At 35.4% G+C, this 19,750-nt stretch overlaps 1 protein-coding gene across 2 annotated transcripts in view; it reads right to left on the reverse strand.

Moving 5' to 3' along the window:
- LOC148952624 (major facilitator superfamily domain-containing protein 6-A-like) overlaps window positions 1-19,750 on the reverse strand; it is a 747,865-nt gene that overhangs the window by 559,678 nt on the left and 168,437 nt on the right. For both annotated transcript variants that reach the window (XM_089089986.1, XM_089089985.1), the window contains exon 4: window positions 6,254-6,440. In XM_089089986.1, the coding sequence (XP_088946112.1) occupies window positions 6,254-6,440 (187 nt within the window). The remainder of the gene's footprint in view (window positions 1-6,253; window positions 6,441-19,750) is intronic.

Raw genomic sequence — 19,750 nt, forward strand, 5'->3', positions numbered from 1 at the left:
GTGATTATACTTTGGTGAACACTTTAAATCACAATAGACTAAAAACCCGGAAAACCCTTTTACGAAATTTTTGCATCGAAAACGGGTCATGTCCTGCGGTATTTGCTGTCCTGGTATCATGCTTTAGTTTAAATAATCTGTAAAGATGAGCCGAGCATTGAGGATTGTGAATGTTTATAAGAAATTGAGTTAATCAAAGTATATATTGTAAAGAGTGTTATTCTATGAATTTCTTCCTCTTAAGAGCACTCGATCTCTTAAAAATAATTTTGTGAGCCTCAGTTTCGGCTGATATGTTAAAGACAAAGAGTTTGTTGCAAATTCTCCCAAGAAACTAGTTAACATTGAAATCCGTGAAATCTAATAGATGATAGAAATTGTAATAAGCTAGTAAATGTAAGAGATAGCCATTATGGAGCCATATATTGAGCCATTAAACATCTCTCTAAAAACTATAATGCAACCATGGTGGTGACCTAAGCGCAAGAGTTGCTTGTCATTAGCTCCTCCCAGAATACTCAAGAAGTGTAACTATATATTCGAGGAATGTAACTGTACGGCAGAAGTACTTATACGCTAAAAAAAAGTGTATTTTCACTCTTTACTCGATTGCAGCTGCCGTTGCAACCATGATTAAAAATCTTTCTGCGATGTTTTCGTAGCCAGCTAGATCGTGCTGATTCCAATGGTAGATTTTTCATTCTGATCTGACACTGTTTTCGAGGGTTTCAGACTTTTTTTTCGAAATCACCATAAATTTCTTTTCGCAATAAACTTTTACTTTTAAGACGAAGCAAAATAATAGTTACCATTCCTCAATCAGTGTCAGATGGCAATTTGTTTCCACTAGGCATTTTTTTTCCAAAACATGTTTTTTTGACTTTTGGTTCTGACCGTGTAAAAGAGTTCAAAGTGAATTCTCCTGACGGACTAATGAGACTTACTAAGGGTCCTAGGAGGGAGAGTGTACGGGAGAAGTCCCTTGTAAATCTCCAGTTAAGGGTTTTGGACCATAATTGTTACAATGGTGCCGTTTTATGCTTTGAAGCTTTTCCACTTAAGAAGTGGTACCAAAAGTGTTATTTTCAGTGCTATATCTCACTTACGAATGGTAAAATTGATAAAAAAAAAAAAAGCACGTACATATGAGCAATAGCTTTCAAATGAACCATCAAACATCACTCTTATAAGTTCTGCTTGCCCAATAGCCCCAGATTTTCCACTCAAGACACAGCACCAAAAGGGCCGTTTTTAGTGCCATTTGGTACTTGCTGATGGTGAAACTTATATGAAGGACGTAGATATGAGCAATATCTTTTATATTAGCTATAAAAAATCTGTCTACGATGTTCTGGTAGCCTGGTAGTGCCACCCCTTCACAAATGGCACAAAAAGTGTCATATGTCACTTGCAAATGGCAGAATTTACAAAAATCACGTAGATATGATAAATAGTTTTTGAATGAGCCATTAAGCATCTCTCTATGATGCTTTGGTAGCCCACTAGGCCTGTTAAAAAAAAAGAAAAAAAAGGGACACAGATCAGTGCTGCCGATGCAAAAAAGTGATTTTCCTTGTTGTTCAAGTCAGTGTTCCCTTGTCAGTGTCAGATGGAATTATTTTCACTAGGCATTTTTTTTAAACGTGTTTTTTAACTTTTAGTTACTATGGGCCGTGGTTCGCTCTTTACTAGGTTGCAGCTGCCGCTGCAACCATGAACTGTACGTGTTTTCAAGACTAACGACGACGAAAAGAAAAAAAAATGACTAAATCACCTACAAAAGTGTGTGATCGTCCGTGTTGCTAGCAGCGTATACAGTACATTTTAATTCGTAACAAATATCCATTGCTACAACGTTTTTATCCATGGCTAGTTTTTAAGTTTTTATATCATAGGCAGTGCAGTGCAATAGCGCTGCCTCAGTAAAGAACGATGTTGGCACAATGTATTATTTATTTGTTTAGAACAAGGCACTTCGTATAGAAGGAGAAACTTCGAAATGGGCTCATTCGATTGAATATTAAGTGTTAGTGTGCTTTTTAATAGTCGAAAGTGATTGGAAGACATCCAGCCCCCCCCCCCCACGCTCATCATTCCCCCAAACATATCCAATAACAATTTTGAGATAATCCTTTTGTTCAGCATAGTTGAAAGATCCAGAAATTATGGCTTTGAGGATGACCCCCCTCCCCCATGGCCCTTAGGGACTAAGCAATCTAAAGATCATATAACAGGAACTTTGGGGGTTGAAATAACGTCTCAGAACCTGGGGGCAAGGGTTTTAAATTTTGCCTGGGAGCATATAAGGTTTTTATGGAAGGGGTGGTCGTATAAACTTTACTGGAGGCTCATTTAATTGGAATTGAGAGTTTTAGTCTTCTTTTAAGAGTCAAAAGCAATGTAGGACAACTAGCCCCCCCCCCTGACGCCTTCTTTTCCCAAAATATATCTTATCGAAATTCTGAGATAGTGATTATTTTAAAAATAACCGAAGATTATATAAAAAGCCTCCAGAGTTTTCACTATCCATAGAGCCCTGGATCAAGGATAGTAAGCTATGATCTTGGGGCATATAAGGTTTTTGTCGAATGGGTGGTCGTATAAACTTTGGATAGGGCTTATTTGATTCGAAATTGGATGTTATAATACTTTTTTAAGAGTCTAAAGTGATTTGCAACCAGCCCCCCCCCCCCTTCTCACGTTCATCATTTTCCAAAACAAACATCCAATTAAAATTTCGAGACGTAAATGTTCTTCGGCATTGTTGAAAGGTCCAGTAATTATACCTTTGGGGATTTCAAGTCCCGTACAGCCTCAAGGGCTGTAAGTTAGGCAATTCATTCAGTGTTTACGTATAGTATATGTTAATGAGAAAAGTATGTGTGTCTGACCTATACGTTCTAAAAAAAAAAACCTTTTAGAGAATTTTGAGGAGACTGTTGAACAAAATCAAAACACGTTTTTTGTATACGGGTTGTCAAAAGGGCCTAACTTAGGAATGACTGAGTATATTAATTTGAACTTTCAGAAAATGATAAGAGAGATGATTGATTGACAAAAAGGCAATATTTGCCTTTTTGAGAAATTGACAATAAGATTCAATAAAGATTGCTTACCTGTCCTTAATCTGTTAGAATAAAACGATTTTGTAATGAATAAGAAGACAAAACATTACACCAGCATTTTGATCAAGTAAAACTGCATTTTTTCTTTTTTTACTCAATTTTTCTATTTTCATGGAACATTGTCGCCCTTTCAAGATAGACAAGGCTACCGATTTATTCTCTGTTTCTTATAGTTTCTGTCGCAGAATATTAACAGGAAACAGCATTTAGAAAAAATGTTTTTGAAGAAACTTAACTATCACGTAGCCTCTCTGAGGAAGCACAGGGGGAATTTGTTAGGCTGTGTGAAAAACTCATCAGAAACATCTATTGTGGCTATATAGTGGGAGGCTATCAGCTATGTAAGTTATGTTCAAAAAATATAACAGTTGACATTTCTGCTTAAACTGTTTTCTAGAAAAATCTGTTCTAATACCGAATAAAAATCTATAAAAATGCTACAGTTACCAAGAAATAACTGAAAATGATACAGACAAACTTTTGAAAATGATACAGACAAACAGTATCACAACGAAAAATTTATTCTGTCTAGTTTAAATTATGCTGAGTAAAGCGCTTCCTATTCGCCTTGAGTACTTTATGATGGCGTATATTAAGGTGCCTACGCATTAGCTTTAAATCTCCATCACATAAGGATATTTTTTTCCTTAAAGGACGAGCTTAAAAAATCAAATTTTAATTCAATTTAAATTTTTTTTATTAAGGTCAAATTTTAATTTTTCGAATTTGCCTTCTTGTTCTTTTTGTACGTACAAAAAAACTACTAAAGGATTGAATTGAAGAAACACAGAAACATTACACAAACACGTTATCTGTGGCAATACACAAAGTTATAACAAGGCAAAATATTACGATTTAACCAAAATGTCTAATAAATGAAATCTTTACCTTGGATTCAATGCAAGTACTTCCTACATTTCCTTCCTCTGGAACTTTTCCTTTTCTTGAGAAAAGGGTTGTGGCAACCCTTCCGTGAGTGTTTACGGGTAAAAATGTCAACTATTTATTCCAAACATGCAAACACTCACCGGCATAGAATCAATTTAAAATAGCTTAAATAACTTATTTGGTTTACTAATAAATCAAAGAAACAAATATCGCCCAGTGAAAGAGAACAGTTCCTGGCTGTTCAATTATCCTGCATCATGAAAATGCAGCAACTTGAATAAGACTGCTACAAGTCAATCACTGCATTCAAATTTGATTTCAAAACATGAATTTATAAGGAAGACACTAATGAAAAAAATGAAAAAACGGTATAAAAGAAAAGAGCAAAAACACGGTAAAACGGCGTAGAATCGGTAACATTACTGAAGAAAGCTACTTGTTTTCTGCTTTTTCTGTTTCCGAGAAAAAAAAACAGACAACATATGGGGAAAAAAACAGAAACAGTAGGCTACCAAGCTATACGACCAAATATTTTACAACTGAAGAAAAACTAAACATTGACACAAGACTAGCTCCTCCCGCAAGGCCGTATCCAGGGGGGGGGAGGTTACCCGGTTTGAACCTCCCCCCCCCCCGAAATTTTTTACCGAGTCAAAAATAAGTCGAAAATTAGTAAAACCTAGGTAAAAAAACAGTAAAATTAGTCGAAAACTGAGTCAAAAATTAGTACCCCCCCCCCCCAAAAAAAAAAATCCTGGATCCCCCCAAAAAATCTTGGATCTGCCCTTGTCCTCCCGTTTTGTTCCATTTTTCCTAGTTTGACGAAGAGTATGACATCTTTTCAGTGTGCTTGTTTCTTTGCTTGGTAGAATTTTGAAATTTTTATATGTCCCTGAATATCGTGGAAAACTAGATTTAGGTTATTATATTAAAATTGAATTTGAGCACTTTTATCAACGGAGGTATAAATAGTGGCTTCAGAAGCTGAACAATGTTTGCTGAGTTGAATTGAGCCAAGCCAACCGTTGCTTTGATAAAGTCCGAATGTTCAACGGTTGTTTCTTTGTCAATATGGCAAAATATGGGAAAGTTAAATACGTGGTCTTATTAAATGTCATGTAATTGTTCCTACGCGCTGACTACTTACTGGCAGGATTTACGAAATGTCAATCAGAGTTTGAGGATAAAACGGAAAGAGTAGCTGTGGTTACAGAAAGTAAATGCTTGAAGGTGACTGTGGTTCAGCTATAGTTAAATAATTTCAAAGGTTCAATCGCACTCAAAGTAGGGTTCGGTGGTGTAGCTGGGGGTGGGGGGTGGGGGGTGGGGGTGGCGTGGGTGGGGAGGGAGCAGGGGGACTGCTATGCCCGGGCGTGGCCTCTGAGGGGGTGCAAAACTGAGGTCTATTTTTGCTATTACAATGATTTACTTATGTTGTAGTTCTGGTGGTGGAGAGGGGACACAAAAACCGACATTGTCCCCGGGCACTGGGAACTTTAGTTAAGCTTTGGATAAGCTCTTCGGAAGACTTCTGATCTTTTTTTTTCTTTTTTTTTATAAGCCTCTTCGAAAATAAAGACATGTCTTATATTATTTAATATATTATCAAAAAATAGTCTAGTTACGTAATATGTTACTAGTTTTCTACAGCAAATATTATGGTTTCTAGTTGAAGCTTTATCCCATTTTCCAAGAAAAAGATAGCACGTAAAACATGAAACCAACCTTCTAAATTGCCCAGAAACTACATAAAAAAAGTTTCTCCTAGAAAACTTGCAATGTGTTCGAAGATATTAAACATATTTAAAGATAATATGGATGCAATTTCCAATTCTCATAACAAAGCTGATAAGAGCCGCCAGCGCTGCGATAGTTTTTAAGGCCGGACCAAGATGCAGAATAAAGGATATAATCACTATGTTGAGACTAGGCAACCAAATTTGAAAATTTAAACCCTAATTGAATGAGTCTTGTGGGTTTTCAGTGAAGCATAATTAAAAAATTCATGAAAATATTTGGACGTGGCAGCTTACCTTAGATGTTTTTTCTTGTTCTAAGTTTGAATTTAAGTCTCCATTTCAGTAAACAAAAGATTTTTTTGGGGGGGGGGGGGTAACATAAAAAAAACTGTCAACCCAACTGAAATTCTTAAATACCTTTTGGCAGCTAATTAGAATTAACTACCTTTCATAGGTTTTTCATTAGTTAATTACCATTACCATTGGTTAATAAAACCTTACCCTTCGTCTTCTTTGTTACATCAATGTTTTGAGCATCTTTTACGTTGTTTAAATTTCGGTATTCCTTGGACTCGGTGTCTCCTAAAATCACTTTTCCTTGAGGCATTTGATAGTTAGATCTATTTTTTTGTGACTCAAATCCAAGTTGAAAGTAATTGTCAATCTGACTGAACTTTTGCAAGTTTTCCTGAAATTAGAAATGTAGATACCTGAGAGGAAGTATTATCACAAAAGAACTTTCCTGGAATTTCACAAGCAGACGAGCAAAAATTCAGCGAAAAACAAGCTTCAAGAATTTTCAAAAATCCCAAGTTCTTACCAAAGAAATTGCAAATGTTTTCTTTTCCTTTGTTTACTTTTCTGGAAAACTAATGTTTCATCTGTCAAATTACAAAATGGAAAATTGCCTTTTAATTTGCTGGTTGCAACATGCAGCAAGTAATCTATGTAAGTTGTTTGAATATATTTTAAAATGCTCCATTGATTGTAATAGGTTTTATAACTGCATGAAACCAAATATATCTATTTTTTACGCAAACTTACCCATGTACTTATTTTCATCTTTGGATCCTTCACCAAAGAATTATAAGGTTTAAAGCAAACAGATAAAGAGAAGATACTAAAGAAGATAAAGAGAAAGAGAAGATAAAGAGAAGATAAAGAAGTTAAAGAGAAGAAACTTTCGAGTGCGGCCTGTTTCCATTGGCTAATTTTTGCGACGCATTCTCTTGAGACAGTCCTATTATTCCTTAGGCTTATTGCAGAAAGGGAAACAAATTAAAACCGTCTTTATTACCCGTTGTTGCCTTGTAAAGTTGTGAGCGAGTAACATGAACGCAAAGTTCGATTATCCTTTTTGTAGGAAATTTTAATCCGATTAAAAGACAGAAAGCTTTTTGGGGCCAAACTTTTCTACCAGTTACGTGCCTGTTTCTCTTTCGCAGAATAAAGTTTATGAAGTGTTTAGTAAAGTCCTATATTTTTGTCTGTGTTGACACTTTGAACCGCAAAGTAAATAAGCAAAACTAAATTAGTTGCACTTTTTTGCAAATGGATGTTGGAAAATTGGACAATTTTCGTCCAAACAAATTTAAATATTAACATTTTGTTGATTCTCTACGCCCTTAAGGTCATAGGCCTACCTGACATTTTCAAAATTTTAAAATAATTGCCAAAATTCTTCACTGAGCTGCGTTTTATTCTCCAATCATAATAAATATCAGTGACTTTTTGCTTCTTAAACATAGGATGAAGACCAGAAATGTACAAATCAGAATGATGATCTCGTTCCATCATTTTCATCAAATCTCTGTTTCATTGTGTTTGAATACTGTAAGGTAAGGTTTATTTGTAGCGGCTCAGTCTTCGATTTTTGCCAAGAAACAGAACTTTACCTTCACCAATTTTTATTGTATTTTGAGGGAAAAAAAATCATATTTTATTGGTTAACTCTAAATGTGGAGCTAGCATTGGCATTGTAATAATAATAAAAAAAATTAAAAAAAATATTGGCTACGACCTGACCTACAAAAAATCTCCTCAATTTTCCTTTCTCCTTTTCTTTCTATTTCTCGGTCTGTTCCTCTTTCTCTTTCTGTCACTTATTCTCTACATCTTTTTATCTCTCTCTTTCTTTTGCTCTCTCTATATCTATGTGACTCTGTCTGTTGTTATTGGGCAAATTTCCTTTATGTGTTGCTGCAGATACTAGTTGTAACTGAGACAAAACATTTTCTACTGCCCTTTCAAACAGTTTGTGGCAAGCAAAGAGCTTTCTTTTAGAAAAATAAAAACAGTACTTCATCAAACAGTTCGTGGTAACGAACTGTAAGTAAGGAGCGACCCGGCTCAATGGTAACTCAAACTGTAGAAAACGGAATTTTGATGCCAAAAGATACATCAAAAGAATCAGATTTTAATGCTAATCTCAAATATATAAGTTTCATCAAGTTTAGTTCTACCTATCAAAAGTTACGTACCTGAGAAAATTAGGCTGATTTTCCAAAAAAAGGAGAAAGACCACCTAAAAGTTATATAACTTTAATGTAAATCACACCATCATATTTAGCGTATCAGGGAACCCTACTGCGGAGGTTTCAAGCTCCTATCTACAAAAATGTGGAATTTTGCATTTTTTGCAAGAAGAAAGATCACGGATGAGTGTTTATTTTGTTTTATTTATTTTTTTTTTCAGGGGTGATCGTATCGACCCAGTGGCCCTAAAATATCATGGGATGGCTCATTTCAACCGAAATTAAAAGTTCTAGTGCCCTTTTTAAGTGACCCAAAAAAATGGAGGGCAACTAGGCCCCCTCCCGCGCTCATTTTTTCTCAAAGTCACCTGATCAAGTTTTTGATAGCCGTTTTGTTCAGCAGGGTCGAAAATGTGATAACTATGTCTTTTATGATGACTTAATCCCCCGAAGTCGCTGGGGGGAGGGCTGAAAGTTATGAACTTTACCCGATGTTAACATATATTATTGGCTATTGGGAAATATACAGACGTTTTCAGGGGGGATTTTTTCTGGTAGTGGGGGGGAGTGGGTCAGGGGGTATGTGGGAGGATCTTTCCATGAAGGAAGGCTTCGTGGGGAAGAGACATTGCTATGAAGGGGGCGCCGTATTTCCCAGCAATATTTAAAAAAAGATCAGAAATTATACATATAAAAAAAACAAGTTTTTCAACTGAAAGTAAGGAGCAACATCAAAACTTAAAACGACAGAAGACATTACGTATATGACAGGGTTCACCTCCTGGTCAATACCTGCCTTTTTAAGCCAAATATTATTAAGTACTTTCATAAAAGCTGTTTATTCTAATAAACGGCACTTGTGGTTAAGGGGTCATTTTTAAAGAATTAGAACAAAATTCTAACTTTTGCTTAAAGAGCAAGGTATTGACTACGGAGCGAACCCTCTAATATACGTATTAAAAATATATGTATATAGAAGTTCGTTACAAAAATGTGGAATTTCCATTTTTTGCCAGAAGAAAGATCACGGATGCGTGTTTTTTTTCCCCAGGGGTAATCGTATTGACCCAGTAGTCCTAGAATATCGTAGGAGGGCTCATTCGAAAGTAAATTAAAGTTCTAATGCCCTTTTTAAGTGACCAAAAAAATTGGAGGGCGACTTGGCCCCCTACCATGCTCATTTTTTTCCCAAAGTCACCCGATCAAAATTTTGAGACAGCCATTTTATTCAGCATAGTCAAAAATCTAATAATTATGTCTTTGAGGATGAGTTAATCCCCCACAGTCCCCGGGGGCAGGGCTGAAAGTTATAAACTTTGCCCATTGCTTACATATTGTATTGGTTATTGGGCAGTATACAGACATTTTCAGGAAGAATTTTTTTCTGGTGAGGGGGGCTGGAGGAGGGTGTTACTCGGGAAAATCTGTCCTTGGAAGATGTTTCTTTGGGATAAGGGACATTTTTATGAAGGAGGCGCCGGATTTCCAAGTATTATTTAAAAAACGATCAGAAATTAAATTAAGAAAAAACAAGTTTTTTCAACTGAAAGTAAGAAGCAACATTAGAACTTAAAACGAACAGAAATTATTGCGTATATGAGGGTGTTTGACCCCAAGTCAATACCTCGCTCTTTACGCTACAGTTTTTTTAGTGCTTTCAAAAGAGCTATCTATTCTAATTAAACGGCCTTTGTGATTCAGGGGTTTGTGAATTAGACAAAATTTTAACTTTTAACGTAAAGAGCGTGGTATTAACTAAGGGGAGAACCCCTTCATATACGTAATAACATATACGTAATAAAAAAAACAATAAAAAAAAAACAAGCGATACGGCTCAATTGTAATCGAAACTTTTAAAAACGGAATTTTGATGTCAATAAATGTATCAAAAGAATGGGCTTATAATGCTGATTCTAAATATATTAAATAAAAAAAACAAGTTTTTTAAACTGAAAGTAAGGAGCGACATTAAAACTTAAAACGAGCACAAATTATTCCGTATATGAAAGGGGCTGTCCCCTCCTCAACACTTCGCTCTTTACGCTAAAGTTTTTTATTGTTTTAAAAAATAAATTTTTGAGACAGAGTCAAACTTTAGCGTAAAGAGCGACGCGTTGGGGAGGGGACAGCCCCTTTCATATACGGAATAATTTCTGTTCTTTTTAAGTTTTAATGTCGCTCCTTACTTTCAGTTTAAAAAACTTGTTTTTTTTATTTAATTTCTGATCGTTTTTTAGTTAATACAGCTTTTATTTGGTTCACCGACATTGAATAAGTAAACAAAATTTGCATAAAAATTTTACTTTTCTTTTGCTAAATGGATGTCTCTAAATTTGTTTATGACGTAATTTACAAATTAACTTACGTAACTAACTTCTATATTCGTATATTTTGCTTCTGACAAAAAATACAAAGTTGCAGATTTTTGCAGATATGAGCTTGAAACCTATGTTATAGGGTTTTATGATACGCTGAATCTGACGGTGTGATTTTCATTAAAATACTTTCACTTGTAGGGGATGTTTCCCCCCTCTTTAAAAAATCGGGTAAATTTTCTCAGGCTCGTAGCCTTTGATGAGTAGCCTAATACTAAACTTAATAAAAATTTATATATTTAGAATCAGCATTATAAACCCATTCTTTTGATACATTTATTGACATCAAAATTCCGTTTTTAAAAGTTTCGATTACGATTGAGCCGTATCGCTTGTTTTTTTTTCATAGTTTTTTTTTTTATTACGTATATCTTATTACGTATATGAGGGGGTTCTCCCCTAAGCCAATACCACGCTCTTTACGTTAAAAGTTTAAAAAAAATTTAATTCACAAACCCCTGAATCACAAAGGCCGTTTAATTAGAATAGATAGCTCTTTTGAAAGCACTAGAAAAAATTGTGGCGTAAAGAGCGAGGTATTGACTTGGGGGAGAACCCCCTCAAATACGTTATAATTTCTGTTCGCTTTAAGTTCTAATATTGCTTCTTATTTTCAGTTGAAAAAAACTTGTTTTTTTTTAATTTAATTTCTGATCGTTTTTTAAATAATGCTTGGAAATCCGGCACCCCCTTCATAGAAATTTCCCTTACCCCAAAGAAACATCCTCCACGGAAAGATTCTCCCGAGTAACCCTCTCCTCCAGCCCCACCCTCCAGAAAAAAAAATCCTTCCTGAAAATGTCTGTATACTTCCCAATAACCAATAAATAATGCTGGCAAGTCCGGCGCCCCTTTCATGGCATTTTCCTTCCCCCCTGAGACCTTCTTTCCTGGACAGATCCTCCAACATAACCCCCGACCCCCCCCCCTACCAGACAAAAAACCTCCTGAAAACTTCGGTATACAGCCCAATAACCAATACGATATGTTAACAGTGGGTAAAGTTCATAACTTTTAGCCCGCCCCCCGGGGACTTCGGGGGATTAAGTCATCCTAAAAGACATAGTTATCATATTTCGACCATGCTGAACAAAATGGCTATCTCAAAATTTTGATCGGGTGACTTTGGGAAAAAACTGAGCGTGGGAGGGGGCCTAGTTGCCCACCATTTTGTTGGTCACTTAAAAAGGGCACTAGAACTTTTAATTTCCGTTGAAATGAGCCCTCCCACGATATTCTAGGACCACTGAGTCGATACGATCACCCCTGGGGAAAAGGAAAAAAAAAAACAACAAATAAACACGCATCCGTGATCTTTCTTCTGGCAAAAAATGCAAAATTCCACATTTCTGTAGATAGGAGCTTGAACCTGTACAGCAGGGTTCTCTGATACGCGGAATATGATGGTGTGATTTTCATTCAGGTTCTATAACTCTTAGGGGGTCTTTCCCCTTCTTTTTGAAAATCAGCCGAATTTTCTCAGGCGCGTAACTTTTGATGGGTAGGACTAAACTTGATGCAAGTTATATATTTGAAATCAGCATTGAAATCTGATTCTTTTGATGTATCTATTGGTATCAAAAACGCGTTTTCTAGAATTTCAGTTACCATTGAGCCAGGTCGCTCCTTACTTACAGTTCGTTACCACGAACTGTTTGATAAATTTTATTAAGTTTAGTATTACTCATCAAAGGCTATGAGCCTGAGAAAATTCAATGAGGCTATGAGCCTGAATTGAATTTATCAAGTATTTTGGGCAATCGGTTGCATCAAGACTGGGCTGGGTAATTGTAGACAGAGAAAAGCCAAGACAGATAGTCCAAGTAATTGAGAGGGAAATGTTTAAATGGCTGGGGCACGGGTAAATGGCAGGAGTATGAATGACTCTCTTATTGGACACATACTTGTCAGGTTAGTTTTTGGAAAGGCATGCCTGCCTAGAAACACCCCCTTCATAGAAATGTCCCTTACCCAAAAGAAACATCCTCAACGGAAAGATTCTCCCGAGTAACCCCCTCCTCCAGCCCCATCCTCCAGAAAAAAAAATCCTTCCTGAAAATGTCTGTATACTTCCCAATAACCAATAAATAATGCTGGCAAGTCCGGCGCCCCTTTCATGGCATTTTCCTTCCCCCCTGAGACCTTCTTTCATAGACAGATCCTCCAACATAACCCCCGACCCCCCCCCTACCAGAAAAAAACCCTCCTGAAAACTTCTGTATACTTCCCAATAACCAATACTATATGTTAACATTGGGTAAAGCTCATAACTTTTAGCCCTCCCTCCAGGGACTTCGGGGGATTAAGTCATCCTAAAAGACATAGTTATCATATTTTGACCATGCTGAACAAAATGGCTATCTCAAAATTTTGATCGGGTGACTTTGGGAAAAAACTGAGCGTGGGAGGGGGCCTAGTTGCCCACCATTTTGTTGGTCACTTAAAAAGGGCACTAGAACTTTTAATTTCCGTTGAAATGAGCCCTCCCACGATATTCTAGGACCACTGAGTCGATACGATCACCCCTGGGGAAAAGGAAAAAAAAACAACAAATAAACACGCATCCGTGATCTTTCTTCTGGCAAAAAATGCAAAATTCCACATTTCTGTAGATAGGAGCTTGAACCTGTACAGCAGGGTTCTCTGATACGCGGAATATGATGGTGTGATTTTCATTCAGGTTCTATAACTCTTAGGGGGTCTTTCCCCCTCTTTTTGAAAATCAGCCGAATTTTCTCAGGCGCGTAACTTTTGATGGGTAGGACTAAACTTGATGCAAGTTATATATTTGAAATCAGCATTGAAATCTGATTCTTTTGATGTATCTATTGGTATCAAAAACGCGTTTTCTAGAATTTCGGTTACCATTGAGCCAGGTCGCTCCTTACTTACAGTTTGTTACCACGAACTGTTTGATAAATTTTATTAAGTTTAGTATTACTCATCAAAGGCTATGAGCCTGAGAAAATTTACCTAATTTTTTAAGAGGGGGGAAACATCCCCTACAAGTGAAAGAATTTTAATGAAAATCACACCGTTAGATTCAGCCTATCAGAAAACCCTATTACATAGGTTCATATCTCATATCTGCAAAAATCTGCAACTTTGTATTTTTTGCCAGAAGAAAAATATACGAATATGGAAGTTCGTTACGTAAGTTAATTTGTAAATTACGTCAGAACCAAATTTAGAGACAGCCATTTAGCAAAAGAAAAGTAAAATTTTTATGCAAATTTTGTTTACTTATTCAATGACGGTGAGCCAAAATAAAAGCTGCATTAACTAAAACGATCAGAAATTAAATAAAAAAAACAAGTTTTTTAAACTGAAAGTAAGAGGTGCCATTAAAACTTAAAACGAACAGAAATTATTCCGTATATGAAAGGGGCTCTCCCCTCCTCAAGGCATCGCTCTTTACGCTAAAGTTTGACTTTCTCACAACTCTATTTTTATTAAACAATAAAAAACTTTAGCGTAAAGAGCGAGGCGTTGAGGAGGGGACAGCCCCTTTCATATACGGAATAATTTCCGTTCGTTTTAAGTTTTAATGTCGCTCCTTACTTTCAGTTTAAAAAACTAGTTTTTTTTATTTAATACATAAAAAGAATCAAAAGTATTTGGCTGAAGAAAGGCTGACTAATCTAAGAAAGAGGGAGGTGACATACTTCAACGGAGAGCCAATCTTGATGAAAACCTTACTAGCAAAGTCGACATTTCCATGAATCCTGTGTCGAAGGTTTAAAGTCATTGGACGCAAAGGCTGGTAATAGTTGCATGTTTGTCTAATTAATTCTTTCCTCAGGGGTGATCATATTGTACTAGTCACCGTAAAATATCAAAAGTTCTTATTCGAAAAGAAAATTTCAAAGTTCTAAAGACTTTGTTTTAGCAACAAAAGAGATTATACCTCCGCAATGGACCAATTTCTACCTATTTTGCGCCATGGAACTAGAATTTTTGCCCAATATGGACTAGTTTCCTATCGATTCAGTTGTTATTGGCTTTCATCATTCAAAAAATGAATATATAATCTCCTATTTACAGAAACCAGACTAATGTCTAAACAAATAAACAATCCATGGAGTAGGAAAGATTACTGTACAGAATGTGTGGGGTTTTAGCCTAGTTGTGGGTAAGTAGACATTATATTCCATGCATTAAATTATATATATATATATATATATATATATATATATATATATATATATATATATATATATATATATATATATATATATATATATATATATATATATATATATATATATTATTTAAGTCATGTTATGTAGCAAAATAATAATATTATCATTAAGACTGTTTCTTATGTACATTCTCGAAAACAAAATGTTCTTGCGAGAAGTTAAATAGTTTAATTTCCTCTTCTCCATAATTACAAAAAATTCGTCTTGGGAATGGTTGTTAAATCTTTAATCCTTCATTTTCTTGCTGTATAGTATAATAATTGTGACTTACAAGGACATATGACTTATCAATAACTTTTCTTGATTCCTTAGATAGCCATTCCTGCCTTTGTTTATTCCTTTTTTACTCTTCTGAAAATAAATAATAGACATTTTTGTTTTTGTTTTTTTCTTCTGTGAAGCAGTCAAATATTATCTTTGCTTTGTCTCTTATTTTTTACCCTTCTATTGTATCAACACTGGCTTATTTTGATCTCCACAATCTACAAACTCATTGACGATTTTTGTTTTGCTAAATTAAAAAAAAAATGTGTTTCTTTCAGTCTCAGATTTTTTAGAAAAAAAAGACACAGATACACGTTTGCATGGTCAGCTCAGATACATACCACACTAATGACACACACACACCATATTCAAATATTGAAGCAGAATTGAGTTTAGGTATTAGGCCCACTTTGATCTGAGATCTAATTGTTTGATATTACATCATTCTGCTCAGATTTTTGGTTTTAGTTTTATCAAAGGCCTAATATCCTAGAACTCACTGATCTTAGTCAAAAGGGCTAAGTTCAAACTTTCATGCCCGATAGAAGAAAGAGAAGAGTGTTTATTCTCTTTAAAGTCCTTAGTAGGGCCCAACCGATATGGATTTTTAGGATCCGATACCGATATATCGGTATCAAACAGTTCGTGGTAACGAACTGTAAGTAAGGAGCAACCCGGCTCAATAGTAACGGAAACTCTAAAAAACGAAATTTTGATACCGGTAGATATACCAAAAGAATCGGATTTTTATGCTGGTTTCAAATATATAAGTCAAATTTAGTCTAACACGTCATAAGTTACGAACCTGAAAAAAATTTCCTAATTTTAGAAAAAAGAGGGAAACAGTCCCTAAAAGTGATATAATCTTAATGAAAATCAAACCCTCAGAATCAGCGTAACAGAAAACTACTGTAGATGTTTCAAGCTCCTATCTGTAAAAATGTGGAGTTTTGTATTTTTTTGGCCAGAAGAAAGATCACGGATGCGTTTTTTTTTTCAGGGGTCATTGTGTCGATCCAGTAGTCCTAGAATATCGTGTTAGGGCTCATTCGAACGGAAATTAAAAGTTCTAGTGCCATTTTTAAGTGACCAAAAAATTGAAGGGCAACTTGGACCCCTCCTACGCTTATTTTTCCCAAAGTCACCCAATAAAAATTTTGAGACAGTCATTTTGTTCAGTATATTCAAAATCTAATAAATATTTTTTAAAGAATGACTTAGTCCCCACAGTTCCTGGGGGAAGGGCTGCAAGTTATGAACTTCGCCCATTGTTTACATATAGCATTGGTTATTGGAAAGTATACAGACGTTTTCAGGAGGGATTTTTTCTGGGTGGGTGGGAGGTCGAAGGAGGGGATTACGTGAAAGGATCTTTCCATAGAGTATGTTTCCTAGGGGGAAGGGACACTTCTATGAAAGGGGCGGCGGATTTCCCAACATTATTTAAAAAAAACGATCAGAAATGTTTCAAATGAAAGTAATGAGCAACATTAAAACTTAAAACGAACAGAAATTATTAAGTATATGAAAGGGTTCGCCCCCTAGTTAATACCTCGCTCTTTACGCTAAAGTTTGTTTTAGTACTTTCAAAAGAGCTATCTATTCTAATTAAACGGCCTTTGTGATTCAGGGATTTGTGAATGGAACAAAATTCGAACTTTATAGTAAAGAGCAAGGTATTGACGAGGGGGCGAAACCCCTCATATACGTAATAATTTCTGTTCGTTTTAAGTTTTAATGTTGCTCCTTGCTTTCAGATGAAAAAGCTTGATTTTTTTATTTAATCGCACCAATACGATACCAATATAATTTTCCGCTAAATTTCCCTCCGAAAAAAAACCTTATCTAAAGTTTAAATCCTCCGTTTTCTGCCCATATTCGTAATCACATTTTTGTCCCTGGTCTATTACACATCAAAGAACAACCTCAAAAATTCAATTTGGATTCCAAAAATTGGGCCATTTATAAGAATTGTTAGATTTTCTTTACCTTTTTCGATCAGCAGCTTCTGAGCACACAAAAGAAATGGTAGATATATGTGGAAGTGACATATAAGAAAAAAATTTAATCGAAGAAGCCGGTTTAGTTACATAAAGACAAATATGTGAAAATCTGATTGAAAGAAGTGTAAGATATTTATTGAAATTGGTTTTTCAAACCAGAATTTCAATAGCAGGATTTTGAACATTAATCATTCACATATTAATCTAAAAACTTCACTTACACTCATATGATATGGTCTCTTACTAACGATCCCATGCTAGGCACTCTAGATACAGGGGGTGCAGCTAGAATTTTAAGTTTGGAGGAGGGATTTAAAGAATGTGTCAACAAAATCATCCAGTATGCTGACAAATACGGACACATAAGCTAAATCTCTAAGGTGTAGACATAAATTCCCCAAGTTATTGATACGTGGCAGTGACACCTTGGAACCTCCCCCTCTCCCTGTTAGCTGCGCCCCTGGCTGGATATCGTGGTTTATACCCATTGAATCTTGGAACTTTCACTCATGCAAGTGAACATTCATTAAACACAAATCATATAGTTTATTGTATTCTTTTTAATTGTTTTGATAGAAGATGTACGTTTTTTAAGTCACCATACATTTAAAACATTATTGTAACAGGTGTATATTGACAAATATTGACAGCAAAAATATACTTTAATTTAATCTGCTGCTCTCTCCACCATGGTCAGAGTTAGCTGGTGGCTCAGCTCTCAATGACTGAACAAGCAAAATTACCTGAGGAAATCTGATGCCATCTTATGGACAAGTTGTGCATAAATATATATATATATATATATATATATATATATATATATATATATATATATATATATATATATATATATATATATATATATATATGTTTCAGCCAATAATTGATATTTATTTCCCGATATCCGATAATGACACTAACCTTCATTTCAGCCCGATAATATTGGTCGGCCGATATATCGGTCGGGTCCTAGCCCTTAGTTAAACCTTAGTTAAAATAGCCAGAGAAGAGAAATAATCATAGTATATCCAAATATATAAGATCTTAGCAGATTGGTTAGAAGAAAAACGGGTAAGGTCAATTAAATCTACTAGATTTTTTCCCCTGTCTCTATATAGCATAAAATAAAGTAAAATTAAAAATACAAAAAAAAAACATCAACCAACAAAACCAAATAAGAAAATTTTGAAAACAAAAGTAAACGAAGAATTCATGGTGAACTTAGATCAGTTCTTTGGAATCTGGGTTGGGTCTCTTTGGATTTAAATTCGGAACAGCAGCTTGCTAACTTTGGTATCCAAGAAATTAAAAAACATCTAAAACCGGGGTTTATGATTGCTAATTTTTGTGCTGGGAAATATCAGATCTCGGGGTAGATGACCAGATAGTGACTCGGCGCACACAAGGTATCCTAGGGTCATTAAATGCTAAAATCGTTACGCTAGGAAAACATGAGTTAGTTACAATCTTCTTCAGTGCATTACTTTCCCCCAACCCCAACTCTCCAAATATTCACAAGAATAAAACATGTTTAGTCGGAAAAAATCAACTAGCTTTTTGGAGTATCGATGGCTATTTCCTCTTACGTATAGGGAGATACGGTCGTTTCATCGCACCATTTCTTTGCATCCCCATAATGGCAAGTTCCGAACCCGAGTTAAGAAGCAAAGGGGTACCACCCTAGATACTATAGATGAAATAGTATCGATTTTAACGAGAGCGAAGACTCGCCTCCATAGACCGAATCATTTCTATTTTGGTGAAGAAAGGTAACGATGCATTCTTTTTTTAATAGTTATAATGGCAACGTCTTTTTAACTTATTGTTACCTTTAAACTATCATAGTATGGTAGTAGAATATGTGGTAATTCCTCTTACATGTAGAATAAAAGCTTCAAGGTAATTAACTATCCAAAGATACATACGATACTAAGAAGAATTCGAGCTTTGAAACTTCTACACGGTTCTTATCATACTTTACACAACATCTTACACTTAGTAAATAACACCAATGTTCAATAAAGAGTAATAAAGTTCATTAACGTGCAATTATGCGTAATAAACAACAATAATTTATCGTAAACGGTGATAAAATAACGCCTATTTTGAAAGTCACGTCATACCAGGCTCCAAAATTTACAGATATTAAGGCCCAGGGTTAGGCATAGACATTTTCGCAAAAAATTAAAGTGGTGTGATCCCACGGCGAGTTTAAAGGCCAGGGCTTCATTATCTCTTTGCTGAAAGCACAGTTCATATAATTATCCAGTAAGCTTATCGCAGATCATTTCTGGTCTTCGTTCTCGGTGCGAACAAAAAGCTCCTCCCACTTCTTCGTGCAGTTATTAATAGCGAGTTTCCACTTGTTTCCGATTGTTTCGCGTAAAGTGCATTACTCGTAATAGCGGGTTTCCACTTGTTTCCGATTGTTTCGCGTCTGACTTGTCTACCCGTGAAAAGATCTGACGCCGCTTATGTTTCTACGTTCTCTGGAGCACTCGCACCCCGGTCCGGGTTTTTATAATGGGTGAGATAGGGAATGATCATACTGGATAATTATATGAACTGTGGCTGAAAGTGTGAATAGACTCAATATCAACTAAGACATAGAATAAAATGCAGACTAAATGGCATACATATATAATACAAACTATAAATAAGTTCTAAAACCACCATTATG

The sequence above is a fragment of the Artemia sp. Qi Xiang Cuo genome, chromosome 5 (assembly GCF_049724085.1).
Source record: "Artemia sp. Qi Xiang Cuo chromosome 5, ASM4972408v1, whole genome shotgun sequence".
In the NCBI taxonomy this organism is placed as follows: domain Eukaryota; kingdom Metazoa; phylum Arthropoda; class Branchiopoda; order Anostraca; family Artemiidae; genus Artemia; species Artemia sp. Qi Xiang Cuo.